The following is a 20,454-nucleotide window of genomic DNA, read 5'->3' as shown; positions in this document are numbered from 1 at the left end:
CTCTAGGTGAGTGATCACACCATCGTGGTTATCCAGGTCATTAAGATCTTTTTTGTACAGTTCTTCTGTGTGTTCTTGCCACCTCTTCTTAGTATCTTCTGCTTCTGTTAGGGCCATACCATTTCTGTCCTTTATTGGGCCAAATTTGTATGAAATGTTCCCTTGGTATCTCTAATTTTCTTGAAGAGATTTCTAGTCTTTCCCATTCTATAGTTTTCCTCTATTTCTTTGCATTGTTCATTGAAGAAGGCTTCTTTATCTCTCTTTGCTATTCTTTGGAACTCTTCATTCAGATGGGTATAGCTTTCCTTTTCTCCTTTGCCTTTTGCTTCTCTTGTTTTCTCAGCTATTTGGAAGGCCTCCTCAGGCAAGCATTTTGCATTTGTGTGTTTCTTTTTCTGGGGATGGTTTTGATGACTGCCTCCTGTACAATGTTTCAAACCTCCTTCCATAGTTCTTCAGTACCTCTATCAGATCTAATCCCTTGAATCTATTTGTCACTTCCACTGTATAATTATAAGGGATTTGATTTAGGTCATACCTGAATGGCCTAGTGATTTTATCTATTTTCTTCAATTTAAGTGTGAAATTAAAGTCTGCATTGGCCATAGCAAACACCCTCTTCCAATAACACAAGAGATGACTCTACACATGGACATCACCAGATGTTCAATACCAAAATCAGATTGATTATATTCTTTGCAGCCAAAGATGGAGAAGCTCCATACAGTCAGCAAAAACAATACCGAAATGACTGTGGCTCAGATTATGAACTCCTTATTACAAAATTCAGACTACATTATGACCCCTACTCAAAAAAAAAAAAAAAAAAAGCAAAGAATAATAGTAGCTTACTTCCATCTGGTATTGACGGCCTGTCCTGTCATCAAAGTGTAGCCTGAAACCACCATACCAGCCCTACCTGGGAATTGGTTAGAAATGCAATTTCTCAGCCTCCCCCAAGACTTAAGAATCAGAACTCCTGCAGAAGGAGTCCAGCAATCTGTTTTAACAAAGTGACTGTGTGATTCTGGGGCTTCCCTTGTGACTCAGCTGGTAAAGAATCCACCTGCAATGAGAGAGACCTGGGCTCGATCCCTGGGTTGGGAAGATCCCCTGGAGAAAGAAAAGGTTACCTGCTCCAGTATTCTGGCCTGGAGAATTCCATGGGGTCACTAAGAGCTGGACACAGCTGAGTGACTTTCACTTTCACTGGGTGATTCTGATGCTCTAAGTCTTGGGAGCCCTGGCTCACCTCGCTGAGTCCTTACAATGACCACGGAAGATGTAGGAAGTGTTGGGCATCACTGTTCCTGTTTTACAGAGAAGAAACCTAAGCCTCAAAAATATCAAGCGACCTGTCCCAGGTGAGTAGTAACAGCAGGATTGGAATACAGGGTGCTCTCTTCCCCACGTTCCCACTTCTCTAAACATGTGCTTCCTCACTGGTGAAAAGTCAGCAGGGAGAGAGTCTGGGATTCAAATGGTTATTCCTATGGAAACCAATCAAAAGTATTGGGTTGGTCCCAAAGCTCATTTGGGTTTTTCCCTACCATCTGACAGAAAAACTTTAACGAAATTTTTGGCCAATCCAACAGTTTTACTCAAGGGTCAGGAAAGAAGTGAACATCTATTGAACATCAGTTATGTGCCAGTCACTGTACCCAAACATCTCATTTCACTCCCTTGTCACAGAAGACCAGGCCAGATAGGCATTCTGAAATGAGGTCAGGTAGGATAAGCCACTTTCCCAGGCTCTCACAGCTAAGTTAGTTGCAGAGTAGCACCTGAATCTTGCTTAGTCTGCCTCTAAGAATCCTCACAGCCTCCCTGAGGCACACTTACACATTCAGCAGATGCAGGTGTCCTCATGGCAAAAAGAGCAGAAAGCCAGGGTTGAGTGCATAGGGAGCAACGAATGAGATCACCATGCTCCAGGGATGAAAAACCACCTCGACAGCAATTGTGGGGCTTTCACAGCGTCACCAGCCACCCCGGGCTGCTCCTCCCTTCCCTCCCTTCTCTCTCAAAAACCACCAACTTTTCCCTTTCCCCTTGTGGGACAAGGAAGTCAAGTTCTTACCAAGTTAAACATGCTTATTCTCTTACTATTAACTGAGTATTCATCTACCTTTCCAGGGAAGCCAAGCCTTTTGTGGGTAATGATGCCAGAAACGGGTGAATTGCCAGTAGAAATTCTAGCAATACTCAGCGAGGATTATCATAATGTTTCGGATGCCTTTAACCAGCTCCCCACACAGAATATATACACACCCTCGAAACTGGTTTGGAATTTACCAGCAACCTTCCAAGTCGATGGCTTAATTGACTTGCAGACAATGTACAACATGTCATGAAATGTCTAAAATCAAGCAGCACAGGAAGGTAAAAAAGCTATTGTTTCTCACCCATCATTTTGTAGCATGTTATTTCTTTTTTAACACATTGCTCTTTCTTTTCACTTCAGAAAAACACACCAGTATTTCCACCCCCTCCCTCTTGGTTCATAGAATCAAGGGAATGTAAAATGAAAACTCTGGGTGAAAATATTTGTTGACAGAAATATATTGATATATGTGTGCTGAGCTCAGTCATGTCTGACTCTTTGCAGCCCCATGAACTGTAGTCTGCCAGGCTCCTCTGTCCATGGGATTTCCAAAGCAAGAATGCTGGAGTAGGGTACCATTTTCTACTCCAGATATTGATATAAAACAGCCCCCAATCTCCCTAGCTAAAAACCGATCATTGACTTTCAGGTGCTTTCAGGTTGGGGTCCAGGATTCCAGGCTGCTCTGCCAAGTGTCTGCGATCAGGTAGCTGCCCACGCTGGCCCGAAAGCCTGACATCTCCTGCCACAAACCCAGTACTCAGGCTCTATGGAGTATAGGCTGATCCCAGAAGATCCCAGGTCCTCTCCTGCCTTCATGCCTTTACACCTGTGGGTCTCTCAACAGCCCCTCTCCATTCCTTTACCAGGCTAACTCCTCCTGCTCATCTCTCCCAACTTAGCCCAGGTGCCACCTCTTGAGGGAAGTCTTCCCCAACTTCCACTGGGGTCTCCCGAGGCACCGTGTGCGGACCCTCACCACAGGACTCTTCAATCTGTTTGATTTGATGTCACCTCCTAAGCTGGGAGCTACGTGCAAATACCTCACTCTCACAGGGGTACAACACAGGGCCAGACACATGGGAAGCACTCAGAAGATGCATCTATGTTGGTGGCAGCAGAGCCTGAGCTATTCTTTCTTTTTTTTGTTTGACCTCACCATGCAGCATGCAGGATCTTAGTTCCCAGACCAAGGATCAATCCTAACACCTGCTAAAATGGAAGCCCCAAATTTTAACCACTGGACCACCAGGGAATTCCCAGAACATCTTTGTTGAATGAAAGAGTGAATGAATGACAGATGATCCCTTAGATATCCTTTGTCTCACAAGCTCTGGGCACACCATGGAAATGACAGGGACAATCATTCTATCCCAACATTCTTAAAATGCTGCTTCCACCACTGAGGACTCATACAGTCCAACATGACCAGAAGTACCTTGAGGCTGTAGAAACCCTAGTCCAAAGCAGTATCCAGACAAGTCCATCATCATTATGTAGATAAGCCCAGGGGGTATCCACCAGACTCAAGATTCTTACTGTCAGTAATACAACCAAAGCTGGACCAAAATCCGGGAACTGGCTCCAGTCTGAAATGGTCTGGAAACTCATTCTGGTTCAGACCTTTCTAGCATAAAGCCAGCGAAGTAGGCATGTTTGTATTTATCATAAAAGCAGTAAAGAAACAAGAAAGCTTCACTGCTCTACAGCCCATCTGATGGGAAGGGGGAGGGTGTGTGCAGCTGCAAGCTCAAGAGCTACCCAGCACCCTGTGTGCACCAGCTCTCTACGCCAGACCATGGCTTCATACCAAGTCTTCCAGCAGACTGCCTTCTGCCTGAGGGGCCCATGGCTGGTGGGGTCAGAAGCAGGGGATGGAGCACTATCCGGACAACCAATAATACTGTCAAACCCTAGGCTCCATGAGGCTGTGCTGAGTTGCCTTGCAGGTGGGGTAGGGGAAGCTATGTGGCAGATCTGAACATCTTCAAGGAAGGAAGCAGACACTTACCATCTACACCCCATAGTTCTCTTGCAGGGGACCAGCTGTCCATCAAGAAGCTCCTGGTGGTCAAGGTTGTTCCCACGAGCCTCCTCATCTTGCCAGATCTGATCCATTCAGGGGGCATCTCCTCACTGGGGCATACCTTTGGACCTGCACATTTCCAAAAACCACTTACTCTCCTCTACCTTGAAGCAGTCTGAGTCTTATCTCTAAGACCTGTCCAAGGACGTGGATTTCCAGGTCACTGCAGAGGCCCTAGCCCTTGCTCCTCAAGAGTATAGGCCCCTTACCCACTCACCTTGACCAATAAACTGGTTCTGGAACAGTCCTAAAAACCCTTAAACACAGAGCAATGTGTAGAACATGGAAAACTGTGCTCGGATATTGGCCCATATTATAATTCTTCAGAGATAGCCACTGGTGGGGCTTCCCTGGTGGCTCAGCTGGTAAAGAATCTACCTGCAATACAGAAGACCCAGGTTTGATCCCTGGGTCAGGAAGATCCCCTAGAGAACAGATAGCAACCCACTCCAGTATTCTTGCCTGGAGAATTCCATGGACAGAAGGGCCTGGCAGGCTATAGTCACAGCACCACAGAGAGCCAGACACGACTGAGCGACTAAGCATGCACGCATGCAAGAGGATTTTAGGGATTGATGTGCCATAAGCCTGCAAGGCAAATCCAGTTCACAGATGACCTCGTGCAGTATTTTTTAAAATACTTCAATTAGTTGCCATGAATTAAACATCAAAAGGTTCTTGTATCTGAGATATTTTTGTGGAGATTTGAAGGTGGCTGAGAGGGAAATAGAGTGTCACAGAGCAGCATGAAAAATAGCGTCACTTACAGCTTCTCTTGGAAAATCCAAAGATCCAGCACCCCACCAGTAATGACGATCTGAAACTGAGTAGTACCAGTTACTTCCACATTGGGTGTGCTCTCAAGGTTGTTACAGTCCCTACCTGACCCATTTATAAAACCAGTCTGGCCCTCATATGCATTTGAGTTTGCAATCATTAATGTCGATCCTTATGAAACCCTTCTATAATACGAGTATTAAGAGGCGCTGCCTATAATTTTCTCTTTTTTAGTATATCCAAATCAATACACACAACTCTACCTATACATTCCTCTGAATGACCACATTATGGTCCCTTCCTGACAGTTATTTAGGTTAGCCCCATTTATCTTCAAACAAAAAGTAACAGTAAAAACCCTTGTCTGTATCTTTGTATATTTGGGCATTTTTCATTTTTTAAAATTATATTTATTTACAAGATAATAGAAAATGTACTCTTTTCAGCTGTGCCGGGTCTTCATTTCTGCATGCGGGCTTTCTCTAGTTGTGGCGAATGGGAGCTACTCTCTAATTGTGGCGCAGGGGCTTCTCATTTCGGTGGTTGCTCCTGTTGTCGGGCACAGGCTCTGTGCCGTGCTGGCTCTAGTAGTTGTGGTACACAGGCTCAGTTGCCCCTTGCAGGTGGAATCTTCTGGGACCAGGGATTGAATCCATGACCCCTGCATTGGCAGGCATACGCTTAACCTGGACCACCAGGGAAGTCCTGGGCATTTTTGTTGAATAAACTTCAAGATGTGAAATTAGTAAGAGAATAATGCATATTTAAAATGTCAATACATAAGGCCAAAATACTGAAGTTGGGTTAGAATACAAGCCATATTTTGTCCCCAAGCAAGAGGCAAGGAGTGGTTGAGACTGGAGAGAGGGATCAGAGATGAATTGCCCAACTCACAAACATAGAGAACAGACTTGTAGTTGCCAAGCAGGGAGGGAGAAGACGCGAGGGATGGATTGGGAGTTTGAGATCAGCAGATGCAAACTATTATACACAGAAGGGGTAAGCAGCAAGGTCCTAGTGTATAGCACAGGGAACTATATTCAATATCTTGTGATAAATTATGAAGAAAAAAGAATATGAAAAAGAATGTAAATATGTGTATAACTGAATCACCTTGCTATACAGCAGAAATTAATTTAACACTTGGTAAATCAACTCTACGTCAATAAGTAAATTTTTAAAAAAGAGATGAACTGTCCAACATGCGAGCCCTCTTCTTGAATAACCACGCTCTTATACTCCTGATCTACCCACAGATGATCACCACAAAGATAATACTGCAAATGGAAAATGCAGATGCAGCAGGACAAATATATTTTAGAGTTCTAACTAAAAATTATTTCACAGTCACCTCATAAACTGGGCATGAAAACAAAATGATATAATAATTCTGGTTATATTTATGGAATTCTCCATTTGTTGTTATAAGCCAAAGGAATTTTTTCCATTTTTCATTGGTGTACAGCTGCTTTACAATGTTATGCTAATTTCTGCTGTACCACAAAGTGAATCAGCTATCAGTTCAGTTCAGTTCAGTGGCTCAGTTGTGTCCGACTCTTTGTGACCCCAGGAATCACAGCACGCCAGGCCTCCATGTCCATCACCAACTCCCGGAGTTCACTCAGACTCACGTCCATCGAGTCAGTGATGCCATCCAGCCATCTCATCCTCTGTCGTCCCCTTCTCCTCCTGCCCCCAAACCCTCTCAGCATCAGAGTCTTTTCCAATGAGTCAACTCTTCACATGAGGTGGCCAAAGTACTGGAGTTTCAGCTTTAGCATCACTCCTTCCAAAGAACACCCACGACTGATCTCCTTTAGGATGGACTGGTTGGATCTCCTTGCAGTCCAAGGGACTCTCAAGAGTCTTTTCCAATACCACAGTTCAAAAGCATCAATTCTTCAGTGCTCAGCTTTCTTCACAGTCCAACTCTCACATCCATACATGACTACTGGAAAAACCATAGCCTTGACTAGACGGACCTTTGTGGACAAAGTAATGTCTCTGCTTTTGAATATGCTATCTAGGTTGGTCATAACTTTCCTTCCAAGGAGTGAGCATCTTTTAATTTCATGGCTGCAGTTACCATCTGCAGTGATTCTGGAGCCCAGAAAAATAAAGTCTGACACTGTTTCCACTGTTTCCCCATCTATTTCCCATGAAGTGATGGGACCGGATGCCATGATCTTAGTTTTCTGAATGTTGAGCTTTAGGCCAACTTTTTCACTCTCCTCTTTCACTTTCATCAAGAGGCTTCTTAGCTCCTCTTCACTTTCTGCCATAAGGGTGGTGTCATCTGCATATCTGAGGTGATTGATATTTCTCCCGGTAATCTTGATTCTAGCTTGTGCTTCTTCCAGCCCAGCGTTTCTCATGATGTGCTCAGCATAGAAGTTAAATAAGCAGGGTGACAATATACAGCCTTGATGTACTCCTTTTCCTATTTGGGACCAGTCTGTTGTCCCATGTCCAGTTCTAACCGGTGCTTCCTGAGCTGCATATAGGTCATATCCTCTTCTTCTTGAGCCTTTCTTCCACCCATCCACCCCCATCCCATCCCTCTAAGTCATCACAGAGCACTGAGCTGAGCTCCCTGTGCTATACAGCAGCTTCCCATTAGCTATCTGTTTTACGCATGGTAGTGTCTATATGTCAATCCTAAAGTCCCAGGTTGTTGCACCCTGCCCTCCCCCACCATGTCCACATGTCTGTTTTCTCCATCCGCATCTCTATTCCTGCCCTGCAAATAGGCTCATCTGTATTATTTTCTAGATTCCACATGTATGTGTTAATATACCATACTTGTTTTTCTCTTTCTTACTTCACTCTGCATGACAGACTCTAGGTTCATCCACATCATTAGAAGTGACCCAATTATTTCCTTTTCATGGCTGAGTAATATTCCATTGTACCACATCTTCTTTATCCATTCATCTGTCAATGGACATTTAGGCTGCTTCCATGTCCTGGCTATTTAAACAGTAAAATCAAAGAAATTTTTATACAAATATATTGATTAGTTTTTATTTAGTTCTTTGATACTTCTTGTTGTTTTATCTATTAAAAAAAAATACTCCCTATACTTTCTCTCTTTATGTTTCAGGCTTATTTCCATTTCTGTTCCTTGTATATTACCCTGATATTACTGTGTGAAGGTTATGTATGTTTCCAAGTTTTGAGCTTTACTGAGGGGAACTAAAGATTAAAATCTAGGATCAAAATTACAACAAGGATTTGACTAAAATAGTCTCTCTTTATATGATAAATGCAGCAAGTGGGATGACTTGAAGGTTAACAGTAGAGATTGCCTGGACGTAAGTCCTGACTTCCCCCAAGCACTAGCTGGGGCAAAACAAACACCTCTCTAAGCCTGTCTCCTCATCTATTAAGATTGGGGTAAGAACAGGGTTACAGTTCTTTACATAGAATCTGTCACAAAATAATGTTTATTGTTAGTATTTATTCTAACACAATGGCCACCTCCACTCCCTCTTAAAGTGTACAAGATGCTACAATGCCCAAGACCACATAAGCCACGGGGCAGCTACTCTGTGAGTTGAAAATCATGTAATGACCAAATCGGAATGAATAACTCCTTCAGAAAAGAGGCCAGAAGTTGGGCTCAGTGTTAAGCTGTACTTTAGATACAACATGATAAATAATAAGAGGTCTGGTAAGAGGATAATGGCTAACCTTTACTTAGCACTAACTCTGTATCACCACTCTTTGAAGCATTTTATAAGCACCTTCTCAGGGTATGCTTACAGCGATCCTATGGAGTGAGCACTATTATTATCATCCCTGTTTTACAGATGAGAAAACCAATTATATGATGTTTAATCAACTTTCTCTAAGTCATCCTCTTATTTAATAAGATGGCATGTCAGAAAGAAAAACAAATATTGTGTAATATCACTTATATCCGGAATTTAGAAAAAATGGTACAGATAAACTTGTTTGCAAAGCAGAAATAGGGACACAGATGTAGAGAGCAAATGCATGGATACCAAGAGGGGACGAGGAGGTGAGATGAACTGGGAGGTTGGGATTGACATATACATGCTACTGTGTGTAAAATAAATGACTAATGAGAACCTGCTGTATAGCACAGGGAACTCTTCTCAGTGCTCTGTGATGACCTAAATGGGAAGGAAAGCCAAAAAAAGAGGGGATCTATATATATATATATGTATGTGTATAGCTGATTGACATTGCTATACAGCAGAAACTGACACAACATTGTACAGCAACTATACTCCAATAAAAATTAAAAATAGAAAAGATAGCATAGACCTTCTGACTTCAGAACTTATGCTGTTAACCACTATAGTAAGTTAGAAACAATGGCAGAAAGGAGTCAGTTACAGCTAGGGCAAAATAAGGAGTTTGGCTACTGTCAACTAATATCTTTCAAGCAACTACTGTGCACTAGACTATTCTAAGGGCTACCCACACATATTAGGAAGTTTATTCCTAATGTCATTCCTGACAATTACGTATTACTGATAGCACTTTTGTGGACTGGTGAAGCTTAGAACTTTTGAACACCCGAGGACACAGCGCTATTAGTGACAGAGGCGAGTTTCAAAGCATGTCTGCAGATTCCAAGTGTCAGGCTTTCTTCTTAGGAATGCAGTAAGAATTCCAAGAACAAATGACTCATCCTCACCACTCAGCAAATATTTATTTGTCCCAGGCACAAATGAATGACACAGACATGGTTCCTGCACCATGGAACAGGGATTATTTGGAAGAGAAATAATTTATAGGGCTGAGTGAGTAACATTTTATATATTGGATAATTAATAAATAATCAGCAAATCACAGGGCCCCAAAAATGTCTAATTGACTTGACAAATATTTACAGTAGTTATAGCAAAATAATTCTAATCCTTTCTTTTAGAAAAAGAGGAAGGTATCTGTTTATCATGTATTTTCCTATTATCCTAGAAGACCTACTTATGAAGAAAGGCATGTAGGACTAATCAGAGCATTCAGGGAATTACTAAGTTTTGCAACTTTCCCACCTCTGATCAAAAGGACAAGATTGTGGTTACCCAATAGCCCAGGCAGAGTCAACTCTTGTACAGACTTGCCCTGAGTTTACTAAGTATTAAGGTTTCATCCTGCTTATGGTTTTGAATCAAAACACTTACTGATTTCATCAGAAAGGAAACTGTAAAGGAAGAGGAGAAAGACTGGTTTTGAGTGAAATAACTGATCACAGCCCTTTTCTTTTGTAAGGCACAGTATCTGTTACGGATTAATGTGTCTACATACAGCAATTTCGGATCTTTGGTATTTATTTTTCTTTTCAATGGCTATCTTATCCATTGTAATTCATAGACTATTAGTGTTATAGGATTTAACTATTGTAAATGTTTTCATAAATCTATAGTGATTTAAGCTATTTTTATTATCTTTGAAAACTTTATTAGACCAGTAATATATGTTCATTGTAGAAAAACCACAAACGCACCTGAGCAAAATTAAAAAATTAAAATCAATTGATAAGTCCAGTGGGCAGAAGTAACTGTCACTGACATTTGGGCATATGTTCTTCAGTCTCAATATTATATTTCTATTTAACATTCTTACATAACCTGGGCTCATATGGCTTGTGAGTTTCTATCATCACTTAATTGTGTATGTCATTTATGTCATTAAATATACATCTCCACTATAATTTTCAATAGTTTTAGTATGTGTCTATCTTCTACCCATCTACTCCACTATTTATTTATCCATTTATCCATTACCCTATTGTTGGACATTAAGGATGTTTTAGAATACCACAAATAATTATATGAGGAACATATTTGGGTATATATCTGTTCCATTAGTATAAATTTCTAGAAGTGGTATTTCAGAGTCAAATAGGGACATATTTGTAAAACCGTGTCTAATTTTTTACTGGTTTATTTTTTTTCTTTCTTTTTTTTTTTTTTTGAAATAATTATAGACTCACTAAAAGCTGCAAACATGGAAGTAGTATGGGGAAATCCCTTGGACCCTTCGCCAGTCTTCCCTGAGTGATAATATCGTATATAAAAACAATACGGTATAAAAAGTAGAACACTGGCATAATATTAGGTAGGTCAAAAAGTTCATTTGGGTTTTTCTGTAAGATGGTATGGAAAAACCTGAATGAACTTTTTGGCCAACCCAATACAATAACTAGGCTACAGACTTTACTCAGATTTAAACAGCTGAATTATTTTTTTAAATATTAATAGAATGGCAAGATGGATTCTCCCTTTCCTACATCTACAGATGCCTTTAAAACTCTCACACAGCTGCCTTTAGAACTCCTTTCCAACCCTCTGTAGAAGAAAGAACACAATGATGCGTAGTAGACTATTGTCTTTTATTAAAAATTAAAGGGAAGAAATGCAAGTAAAACTCTCTCACCCAATGCAGAGGTGGTTGAATCAACATTTATGGCACAGAAAACAGGTAGGATTCTGTCCTTCTTTTGGTTCTTTGCATCACTCCAGTTCCTTTACTAGGGTGGTTTCAAAAAGCGGGGGGACCCCAACACAAAATAAGTAACAGTGAGTCACACAGCGAGAAAAGCATTCATTTCTCTTTCAGGCCTTTGAGCACATCAAGGAGAAAGCCTCAGTTTAGGGCTGCTCTTCAATGCCTCTCTCATACTTGGTAATTCTCCCTCTAACAAACTGTTCGGGCTTCAAGCTCAGAGGTAAGGCAGGCAATATCAGTCAACTGGAATTCAATAGCATTTTATTAGTTTAATGAAATGCACTTTTGCCTTCAAATTGCAGCAGATGAAACTGGTTTTCCATTTACATAGTATTTTTGAAGTTCCCTTTTAAAATAAATGTATTTCAACAAAAAAGTGGTTTGATGTAAAAAAAAAAAAATGTGATTATGGCTAAAAGCAACCAAACAGGGATCTAGTTCCCCAACTAGTTCCCCAACCAGCAATCCAAACTGCACCCCGTGCAGTGAAAGCACAGAGTCTTAACCATTGGATCACTAGGAAGTCCTGTGAGAGCATTTTGGTCAATAAGAAATTGACCAGTCACTTGTATTCTCTTTAAGAGTTGAGCTTGGGAGAGAGGCAGAACAGCCTGACTCCTGGTTCTCTTATAGGATCTGCCTACACAAGTGAAAAAGGTGAAGACAATTCTATAGCTATTAAGCACTTATTCAATACATCATTTCACAGACTCCTCAGAACAACTCAATGAGATAGGTTTCATTAGTTACTTCATTGGAAACATGAGGAATCCAAGGGATAGAAGAATGGAATAATCAGCCCAAGTAATCCATCTAGGTACTGGCAGGGCAAGGATTCAGACTAGGTGACTGCTGGTTCCTACCATTTTCCTGAAATTTAAAGACCATTAGTCATCTCTAGGCTTTCCGAGAGGCTCAGCAGTAAAGCATCTGCCTGTAATGAGAGAGATGCAGGAGACTAGGGTTAGCTCCCTTAGCTCCCTGGGTCAGGAAGATCCCCTGGGGGAGGGCATGGTAACCCACTCTGGTATTCTTAACTGGGAAATTCCATGGACAGAAGAGCCTGGCAGGCTACAGTTCATGGGTCGCAAGGAGTCAGCCACAACTGAGCACACATGCATGCACAGTCATCTCAAGAAAATCTGGCATAACTCTTATCCTTGCAGGACTTTGTGTCACTGTGGGTCTGGTGATTGCATAGGAATTCCCTAAAGTATATTCCTGACCTGCAGACATCTTTCTGATTAGAAAGGAAATTTCAGTTCAAAAAACGACAAAACATCTAATAGCCATTCAACCACTGCCATTCTGCTTTCCTACACATTTCCAGTCTTCGAAAGATGTCTACTTTTCTCCGATCCTTGAATAGTTCCAAAGGTTTCCCAATACCATTAGAAAACCAAATCACAAAAGGCAAATTCAGCATCATGGAAACAGATAATAGAGCTTCATTCAAATATTTAAAACCTATATTCAAATTTATACTAGGTACTGAGGACAAAGAGCTAGGAATTACAAAGCATGGGGTCTGCCAACAAGAGTCCAGGGATAGTCAACAGAGTCTTCATGAGCCCTTGACATAATACCTCAGATTTCCAGCAACTGAACTCCTTTAATGGACTTATGGATTTGTTTACAAATGATTGCTGCTGCTGCTAAGTTGCTTCAGTCATGTCCGACTCTGTGCGACCCCATAGATGGCAGCCCACCAGGCTCCCCTTATGGAAAAGCTCCTAAGACCTCCAAAGGGTTAAGAACAGATCAAATGAAAAGAGCACATCTCTAAAATGATAACTCCAATGAGTAAACCAATTTGATTGACAAAACTGTCTGTACACCTGTTTCATGATTTAATTTTAAATTTGAAAGACACTATCTTAGCCTAAGACAAACACTTGCTTGTTTGAAGGTAATTTATTTGGGAGCAAAGGTTAGGGATGAAAGAGTGATACAGGGAATGAAGGAGAGATGATACGAGGATGCATTATTGCGGTAGCCACCCAATGAGTAAGTGGTACTCATGCCACAGAACCTTCTGAACGTGCGTCTTAGTCACTTCAGACATGTCTGACTCTTTGCAGTTCACGGGGCTCCATGAACTGTAGCCCACCAGGCTCCTCTCTCCATGGAGTTCTCCAGGCAAGAATACTGGAATGGTTGTTGTGCCCTCCTCCAGGGGATCTTCACGACCCAGGGAGCGAACCCTCACCTGTTATGTCTCCTGCATCTACAGGCGGTTTCTTTACAACTATCGCCACCTGGGGAGCCACTGAACCTTCTGAAGAGTCTTATGAAATCTCAAGACTTCTCACTCCAAAGGATGAGAGGAAGAAGCCTTTACCATAGACTCACCATTAGTGAAAGGTGGTCCACACTTTTGGATCATGCACTTGTGACTAGAGAACAAGTTCCTATGGTATCCCATATTGCAACATCAGAGAAGCTCTGGAGCAGGAAGCAGGAGGTACATGGCAGGGTCCTGACAGTGCTAGGTAGCAACCACTTGAATCTGGCAAAACTTCTTAGTATAAGATGTGAGGCAGAGAACAAAGTGACATTCAAGAGGTCTCCAACATAAAACTATTATCAACAGCCCAGATACATTTTTTTTTTCTGGCCATACCACAAGGCATGCAGGATCTTAGTTCTGGACCAAGGATCAAACCTACACCAGCTGCATTAGAAGCATAGAGTCTTAACCACTGGACCACCAGGGAAGTCCCTGCTCAGACACAGTTTTTAAAAACATTATGCCATTCATTCATAAATTCACCCAAAAAGCATTTATTAAGCATTAACCACATGCCAATGACTATGTTAAGTACAAGGGATAGAGTAGTTTGTCTATTATAAGTGCTTTGCTCTCTTGGAACTTGCAGTCTACTGGGGGGAATCAAGGATTCAATAAATTATTACAAAAATTACTGAATTACAATTGTGATAACTGTCATGAAGCATAGGATGATAAAGTTTCTAGTAATGAGAATTAAGGAAGGCTTCCTGGAGGAAGCAGCATTTAAGCTAAAACTTGCAGAGGAGGAGGTGAAGAAAACAAAGTGTGGGAGTGTAGCTAGAAGAGAGCAACTAGAAAGCAAGCTGCAGGCAGAAAGAAGAAATATGAACAAATACCCTATGGCAGAAAAACTTAAACTATCCCGAGTGAAAAGAAGAATCCAGTGGGACTAAGTAGATGAGGGAAGGGGGAGACACGGGTGTAAGTCGATGACTGAGCAGGAACCATATCACGTCTGGCCTGACAGGTCAGAAGAAGATTCGATTGTATCCTAAGGTCAATGGGAATCTACTGAGGGATATTGCACAGGGGAATATTTACGATCATAATTTTTTTTAAAAAAAACATAAATCAAGGTATGCTTGTACATACAAGCAGCAGAAGCTCGTAAATATCACACAGCAGGTATTTAAAAAGAGCACAGTCTGTAATCAGTACATAATCATACGAATATAAACAGGAGTGCTGATGGGGTGAGGGTGGTTGGTGGCCTGAGCCTGGAGTCTGGGAAGCCTTGCAGAGTTCACCTTTTTGTTTGTTTTGGAGGACTGGTTGTTCAGTTGATCTGACGCCAGGTTTGCATTTGGGTAAGCCAGGATGAAATCCCCATTGAAAACTCTTCCCCTGCTTCACAAGCTTCAAAAGAAAATTTCTGCTCAAATTTCCACTAAGACTAACCTCGTAGGTGGGCGATGGTAGGGACCACCTACAGGGTGTGACCTGAAAGGTGCTAGAACACCACTCCTATTCAGCGTAAACTTTCTCTGCCCCACGTTAGTGTTGGAAATTCTACCATCACCATTTTATTCTGAAGAAATTTTAATTGTTAAATATAGTAGCACTGGATCTATTCTGACTTCCTGGAATGGAATGTTCTCAGGGATGGGAGAATCTGAAGATGGGGTAGGTTACAGGAGGCATCCATAATAGTGTGTATGAATCTTCACATAACACTTAAGTAAACATACATGGTGTACTTAGGGCAAATACATAACTTAATAACACGGGAAACAATAATGATAAGTAACCTAGGCCCTGGGATTAGGCCAACCTAGATCACAGCCTCTGTGACTCTGGGAAAGTTATAGTATCTGCCTTGAAGGGTGGTTGGCAGGAAAAGGAGGTAGTCTGTTCAAAGGCCTAGCACTGCTCTGGTACATCAATGTTACATTACAGGTCCTTGTGCAAGCATGTGTGTGCCAGTGTGTGAAGGTGCTGATGTGGGTATGTAAGAGAGAGAGGCTGTCCAAGAACAGGAGAGGGGAGCAGGTAGGGTTCCCACAGGAGTGGCCCTCTCTGCAGGGTGAAAGGACAGGGGCCGCTCACAGAGGAGGCAGATCAGCTTTACCAAGCGGCGACAGCAAAGGGTCTCAAATGGCAAGGGGCTTCCTGATAAGCACAAAACCTAAAGTGGAAATTAATTGAAGGAGACAGGTAATAGAGTAAGGTGTGGTGGTGTCGAAGCTCAAAACACCCTCCATAAAAGGGAGAGGGGAAAAAAAAAAAAAGAATTGAAAGTGATCTCTGAAACTGACACAGATCCAAACTAGGGCTCTGCACCTGGGGGACATATGACTTCATCTGCTCCATCCCTAAGCTCTCCCCTGTTTCGAACGTCAAGCATGCTTGCTTTTTCAGAACTGACACGGAAGAACTTTCTAAAACAAACAAATCACCACAATCTGTTTGCTTTCTGCCTGATAAGGAATTGTCAATCTTATGTCTGAGAGAGAAGACACACTCTCTAGTCCCAGCGCTGCCCCTAGCTTACTGGGCAACTTCAAGGAATCTCCCAACTTCAAGAATCTCTCATCTGCCTCATCTGCCAAAGAATTTGATCAGTCACTTTGGTCATTATCTCTTGACTTTCTGCTATCTTAGATGAGGTCCAGCTCACCTCAACCATCTCTCCTCCTCTTAAAGCTGTATCACCACAGGACATGGTAGTGAAGGCCACAGATCACCTGCCTCTTGAGATGATCTCACCGTGTCTCTTGGGATGACTTATTTAATGTCTCAGGTCTCTGTTCCCTTCTTCATAAAATGAGGGTAAGAGGCCAGTGTATCATTGGGCTGATAGAAGGATTATATGAGTTCATGAAGATAAAATATTTACAACAGTACTTGGCACAGATAAGGGCTACACTACTCTGTTGTTAGGTATTAATGATGATTATTACTATTTACTTTATTGGATAACTTTGTAGTGTAGTGTTAAAGTGTTAAATGAAATATACTATTGATAAATCAAGAAATAGAAGTATAAGCATTATTTGGGGCTATAAAAGGCTCCAGTGGGTAGGGGAAGGGAAGCTGGAATATTACTTTTTCTTTTTACCTTTTTAAATTTATTATTATTATTTGGACCATGCTACATAGCTTGGTGACTTGTGGGATTTTAGCTTCCCAACCAGGGGCCAAACCCAGCCCTTGGCAGAGAAAGTTCAGAATTCCAACCACTAGACCACAAGGTAATTTCCACTTTTCTTTTTTTTTAAAAGCCCTCCTGTCCTTTGATTTTTCAAGGATGTGTCTGGACTACCACAACACTGTTGTTTTTTCTTTTTTTAATTTCATAAGACTGAGCAAATAGATTGCTCAAGTCCGTCTCAAATCTCATAGTTCAAGGACCGGCTGATTTTATAGAGCAGTACTTTTTATGTGACCGGTTTATCTTTGTGTTCACAGCTACCTTAATACGTTTGAACTTTTCAGGAAATCCTCATAAAGGTTTGAAATAAACACAATCACCTTGGCATGGTCATAACTTGAGTGTGTTTCAATTTCCGGGAAAGGACAGAAAATGAGGAAGGGGAAATATAAACTTTGTAAATACTTAACCTTAGAGGAAATTGACTTGTATTTTACCCCCTTGTAATCTTTTCCCTGAAATCGACTCCCACAAAGGAAGGATCCATCAGTAGCAGAGTGTGAGAGTGCAAAGGGCAGAGCGGCGGTGAAAGCGTTAACTGGGCTGGGTAAGGCGATCCCTGAAATGAGTTAAGACTGAGTTAAAGTTTTCAAAGCGGCGGCAGCGGCAGCTCCAGGGGGAACGGAAGCCGGTGGAGGGAGCCTGGCAGAGCATGAGGACAGTGCTGAGCTGAACTCAGTCCCTGGTGGCAAGCTCAAGGTTAGTGGCCCCCACCCCGCACACCTCCGCGTGCTGACATCTTTGGAGCTGTCTCAGGAGGCCGGGCGCCTTCTCCCAGCCTGGCTTGTCCTGTCTGTCTGGAGGGACACACACAATACACACACACACACACACACACACACACAGACACACAGACACACACAGACACACACACACACACACACACACACACACCTGTATTGGCTGCTCCATCTTGGTTCTTGCAGGCTGTGACCACAATCCCAAATTCCTATCTGCTTCAGTTGAAACGGAACAGTTGTCAAAGTAAAAAACAGGCTGTGCAACTTTATATATGGGAGGGATAGTGCCTCTGAGGCTAAGATAATCAATGTAAGAAGGCGAAAAAAAGAGGAACGAAAAGAAAGAAAAAACTTTCAAGCACCACAGCCTGGAGTTGAGGCAAAACAATTTTTGCAAATTAGGTTCTTGTAGAAATTGTACATTGCTAGAACAAAATAAAGGGGGAAGATGTACTGTGAAGGACAGAATTCTACAACTACAGGAGATTCCCATACACTCATGTAAACAGCTTGTGATCGGGGTAATGCAGATAACAGATACACTTAAAGAAGAGAAAGAGAGAAAATAGCTGCAGGGAAATTACATCCTGAGGGTCCTTTCATTTGAGATCCAGACGGACTGCTGGAAAGCTTCATCCTTGGAGCCCCCGGTCAGTTCTGTCTCCCTTCTCCCGCCTTGCTCTCGGAGAGACAGTGAGTAAGTTAGTCCGGCAAGCAGTCAGAAGCTGTATTGGCTGCTCCCTCGCACCATCCAGCAGGCAGGAGTCGAGGTCTCTACCTGCTAGCACTGAATCAGAATGAGTCATCTGAAACTTGGGTGCGGAAACAAAGTCCCTGCGAACCGCCTTATGAGGCTCTGCCTCCTGTAGGTGGGATATACTTCTGAAGGCAGTCACAATTTTTTCCCTCTTCCTTTCTCCTTCAGACAAGCGGGCATCCTGACGCTCTCAAGAAGCCCTGTCTCTGCCCCACTGGCTCAGCTGACCTGACCATGTGGACTCTGCCCCTCCAGGTCAGGACTGGAGTTTTAAAATAAAATGGATGACGTGACGTTACTTGATCTTCTGGAGTGCCCCGTGTGCCTTGAAAAGCTCGATGTCACCGCCAAAGTTCTCCCTTGCCAGCACACCTTCTGCAAGCCATGTCTCCAGAGGATTTTCAAGGCCCACAAGGAGCTGAGGTGCCCCGAGTGCAGGACCCTGGTGTTCTGCAGCATCGAGGCGCTGCCAGCCAACCTGCTGCTCGTGCGCCTCCTGGACGGCGTGCGGGCCGGACAGGGCTCGGGGAGAGGGGGGTCCTTCCGCCGGCCCGGCGTGCTGACCCCGCAGGACAGCAGGAGGAGCAGGACTCACCCCAGAGGTCCGCAGTGCAGTCCTTTCCGGCTGGTGCCTAACGTCAGAATCCACATGGATGGGGTAAGAAAGATCTCATCTGTTCCTTCGTGTTTCCTTGGAGGTTGGGTTTGTGCACGCCAGCAGCTGGGGCTTCTCTTCTTTTAGCTCTGTTTCAAAGAGCCACTGCCGAGGATTCCCTGAGGATAAGTTTCTGTGGGTGGTGATTGTCGTATTGAGACTCAGTGGAACCCTGAGCCTATCCAGTCCAATCAGGAACTCTTAAAATTCTTAAAGCTACTCAGGTCCTCCCTGCTTCTGGTCCAGAAGGTGGCAGAACATGGAAAGCCTTCTTAACTGTTTATTTATTTATGTGTTTATTTTTTACTGCACTGGGTCTTTCTTGTGGTGTGCAGGCTTCTGATTGCAGTGGCTGCTCTTGTTTGGAAGCACGGGCTTAGAGCCTGCGTCAGTAGTTGTGGTACACAGCCTAGTTACTACTGGCATGTGGGATCTTCCAGGACCAGGGATCCAACCCCTGTTCCCTGAATTGGCAAGCGGATTCTTAACCACTGGACCACCTGGGAAGTCCTTTGATTATATTCTTGGTCTTTTATTTCTGCTGTTCTGAGGCCAGACCAGGGCATGGGAAATGCACAGAGGATAAGAAAAAGAAAAACAAATCCAACTGCTTGTCACTTTTGCAATCTCAGAGAAGTTACTAAATGTCAGGTTTTGTTTGTATTTTACCCAAATCCATCTTTCCACTCCCAGTCATAAAGTGCCATGATGACAATGCTCGTTCACAATCACTCAAAGTTATCAAGACACTGGACTCACAAAGTTCGATCAGGAAGGAAGCATATATGTGGGCGGAGTGATTGACAGGAAAGGCTGGGCTGTGAAGTACAACCGACATGTACAGGAGCCCCAAAGATGTGTCTTACTTTACAAAATGAATAAACCATACAGAAAATGCACATCAGAGCCTGCCATGAAAAATGAAGTGCCTCAAGCGAGCCACAGGAGATCACCCAGTAATGCATTTTGTGTTTGGACAACGTGAATCGTCCTGTCCAGCCTTGTGGGCACATCCTCGGGATTTTATTTGACCTGCCTGTGAGCCTCATTCTGGGAAGCTGGGGAAGGGGATAACTCAAGAGAAGATCATGGTCCTGTGGCTCCAGGAGGATTATTGGCTGTCATCCCCAGAGTCAGTGTGTCCCAGTGGGCGTGGCACACCATGGGTGGGTGGTTGGCATACTCAGAAATTCTGTGAACTGCCACATAAAGCAAGCTCTAACCTTGGCAGCTAACCACGACTTTAACCATGACTCCCTGCTGTGAAGAGTAGCAGAGGGTGGGAGGGTCTTCCCCAGACTCCTTCCCAACGAAGGACAATAGGCTCGGGAGTGCATTCAGGACAAGTTTCCAAAATATTCTTCTCAACAGCCTGTTACTCCTTGGGCTCCCTGCACCCTTAAGC

General features: G+C 42.9%; 1 protein-coding gene across 2 annotated transcripts in view; it reads left to right on the top strand.

The window, feature by feature from the left end:
* The first annotated feature begins 17,347 nt into the window (after nucleotides 1–17,347).
* Nucleotides 17,348–20,454, top strand: part of SH3RF2 (SH3 domain containing ring finger 2) — a 151,237-nt gene continuing 148,130 nt past the window's right edge. The window contains exons 1-2 of one of the 2 annotated variants that reach the window (XM_040239800.1): nucleotides 17,348–17,596; nucleotides 18,563–19,052. In XM_040239800.1, the coding sequence (XP_040095734.1) occupies nucleotides 18,675–19,052 (378 nt within the window). In that variant the 5' untranslated portion in view covers nucleotides 17,348–17,596; nucleotides 18,563–18,674. The remainder of the gene's footprint in view (nucleotides 17,597–18,562; nucleotides 19,053–20,454) is intronic. The other variant, XM_040239799.1, reaches the window with a different exon arrangement.

This window comes from Oryx dammah, unplaced genomic scaffold (genome assembly GCF_014754425.2).
Source record: "Oryx dammah isolate SB20612 unplaced genomic scaffold, SCBI_Odam_1.1 HiC_scaffold_5, whole genome shotgun sequence".
NCBI lineage: Eukaryota > Metazoa > Chordata > Mammalia > Artiodactyla > Bovidae > Oryx > Oryx dammah.
Note: the sequence above shows the minus strand (reverse complement) of the source record. Positions and strands in the feature narration are given on the sequence as shown.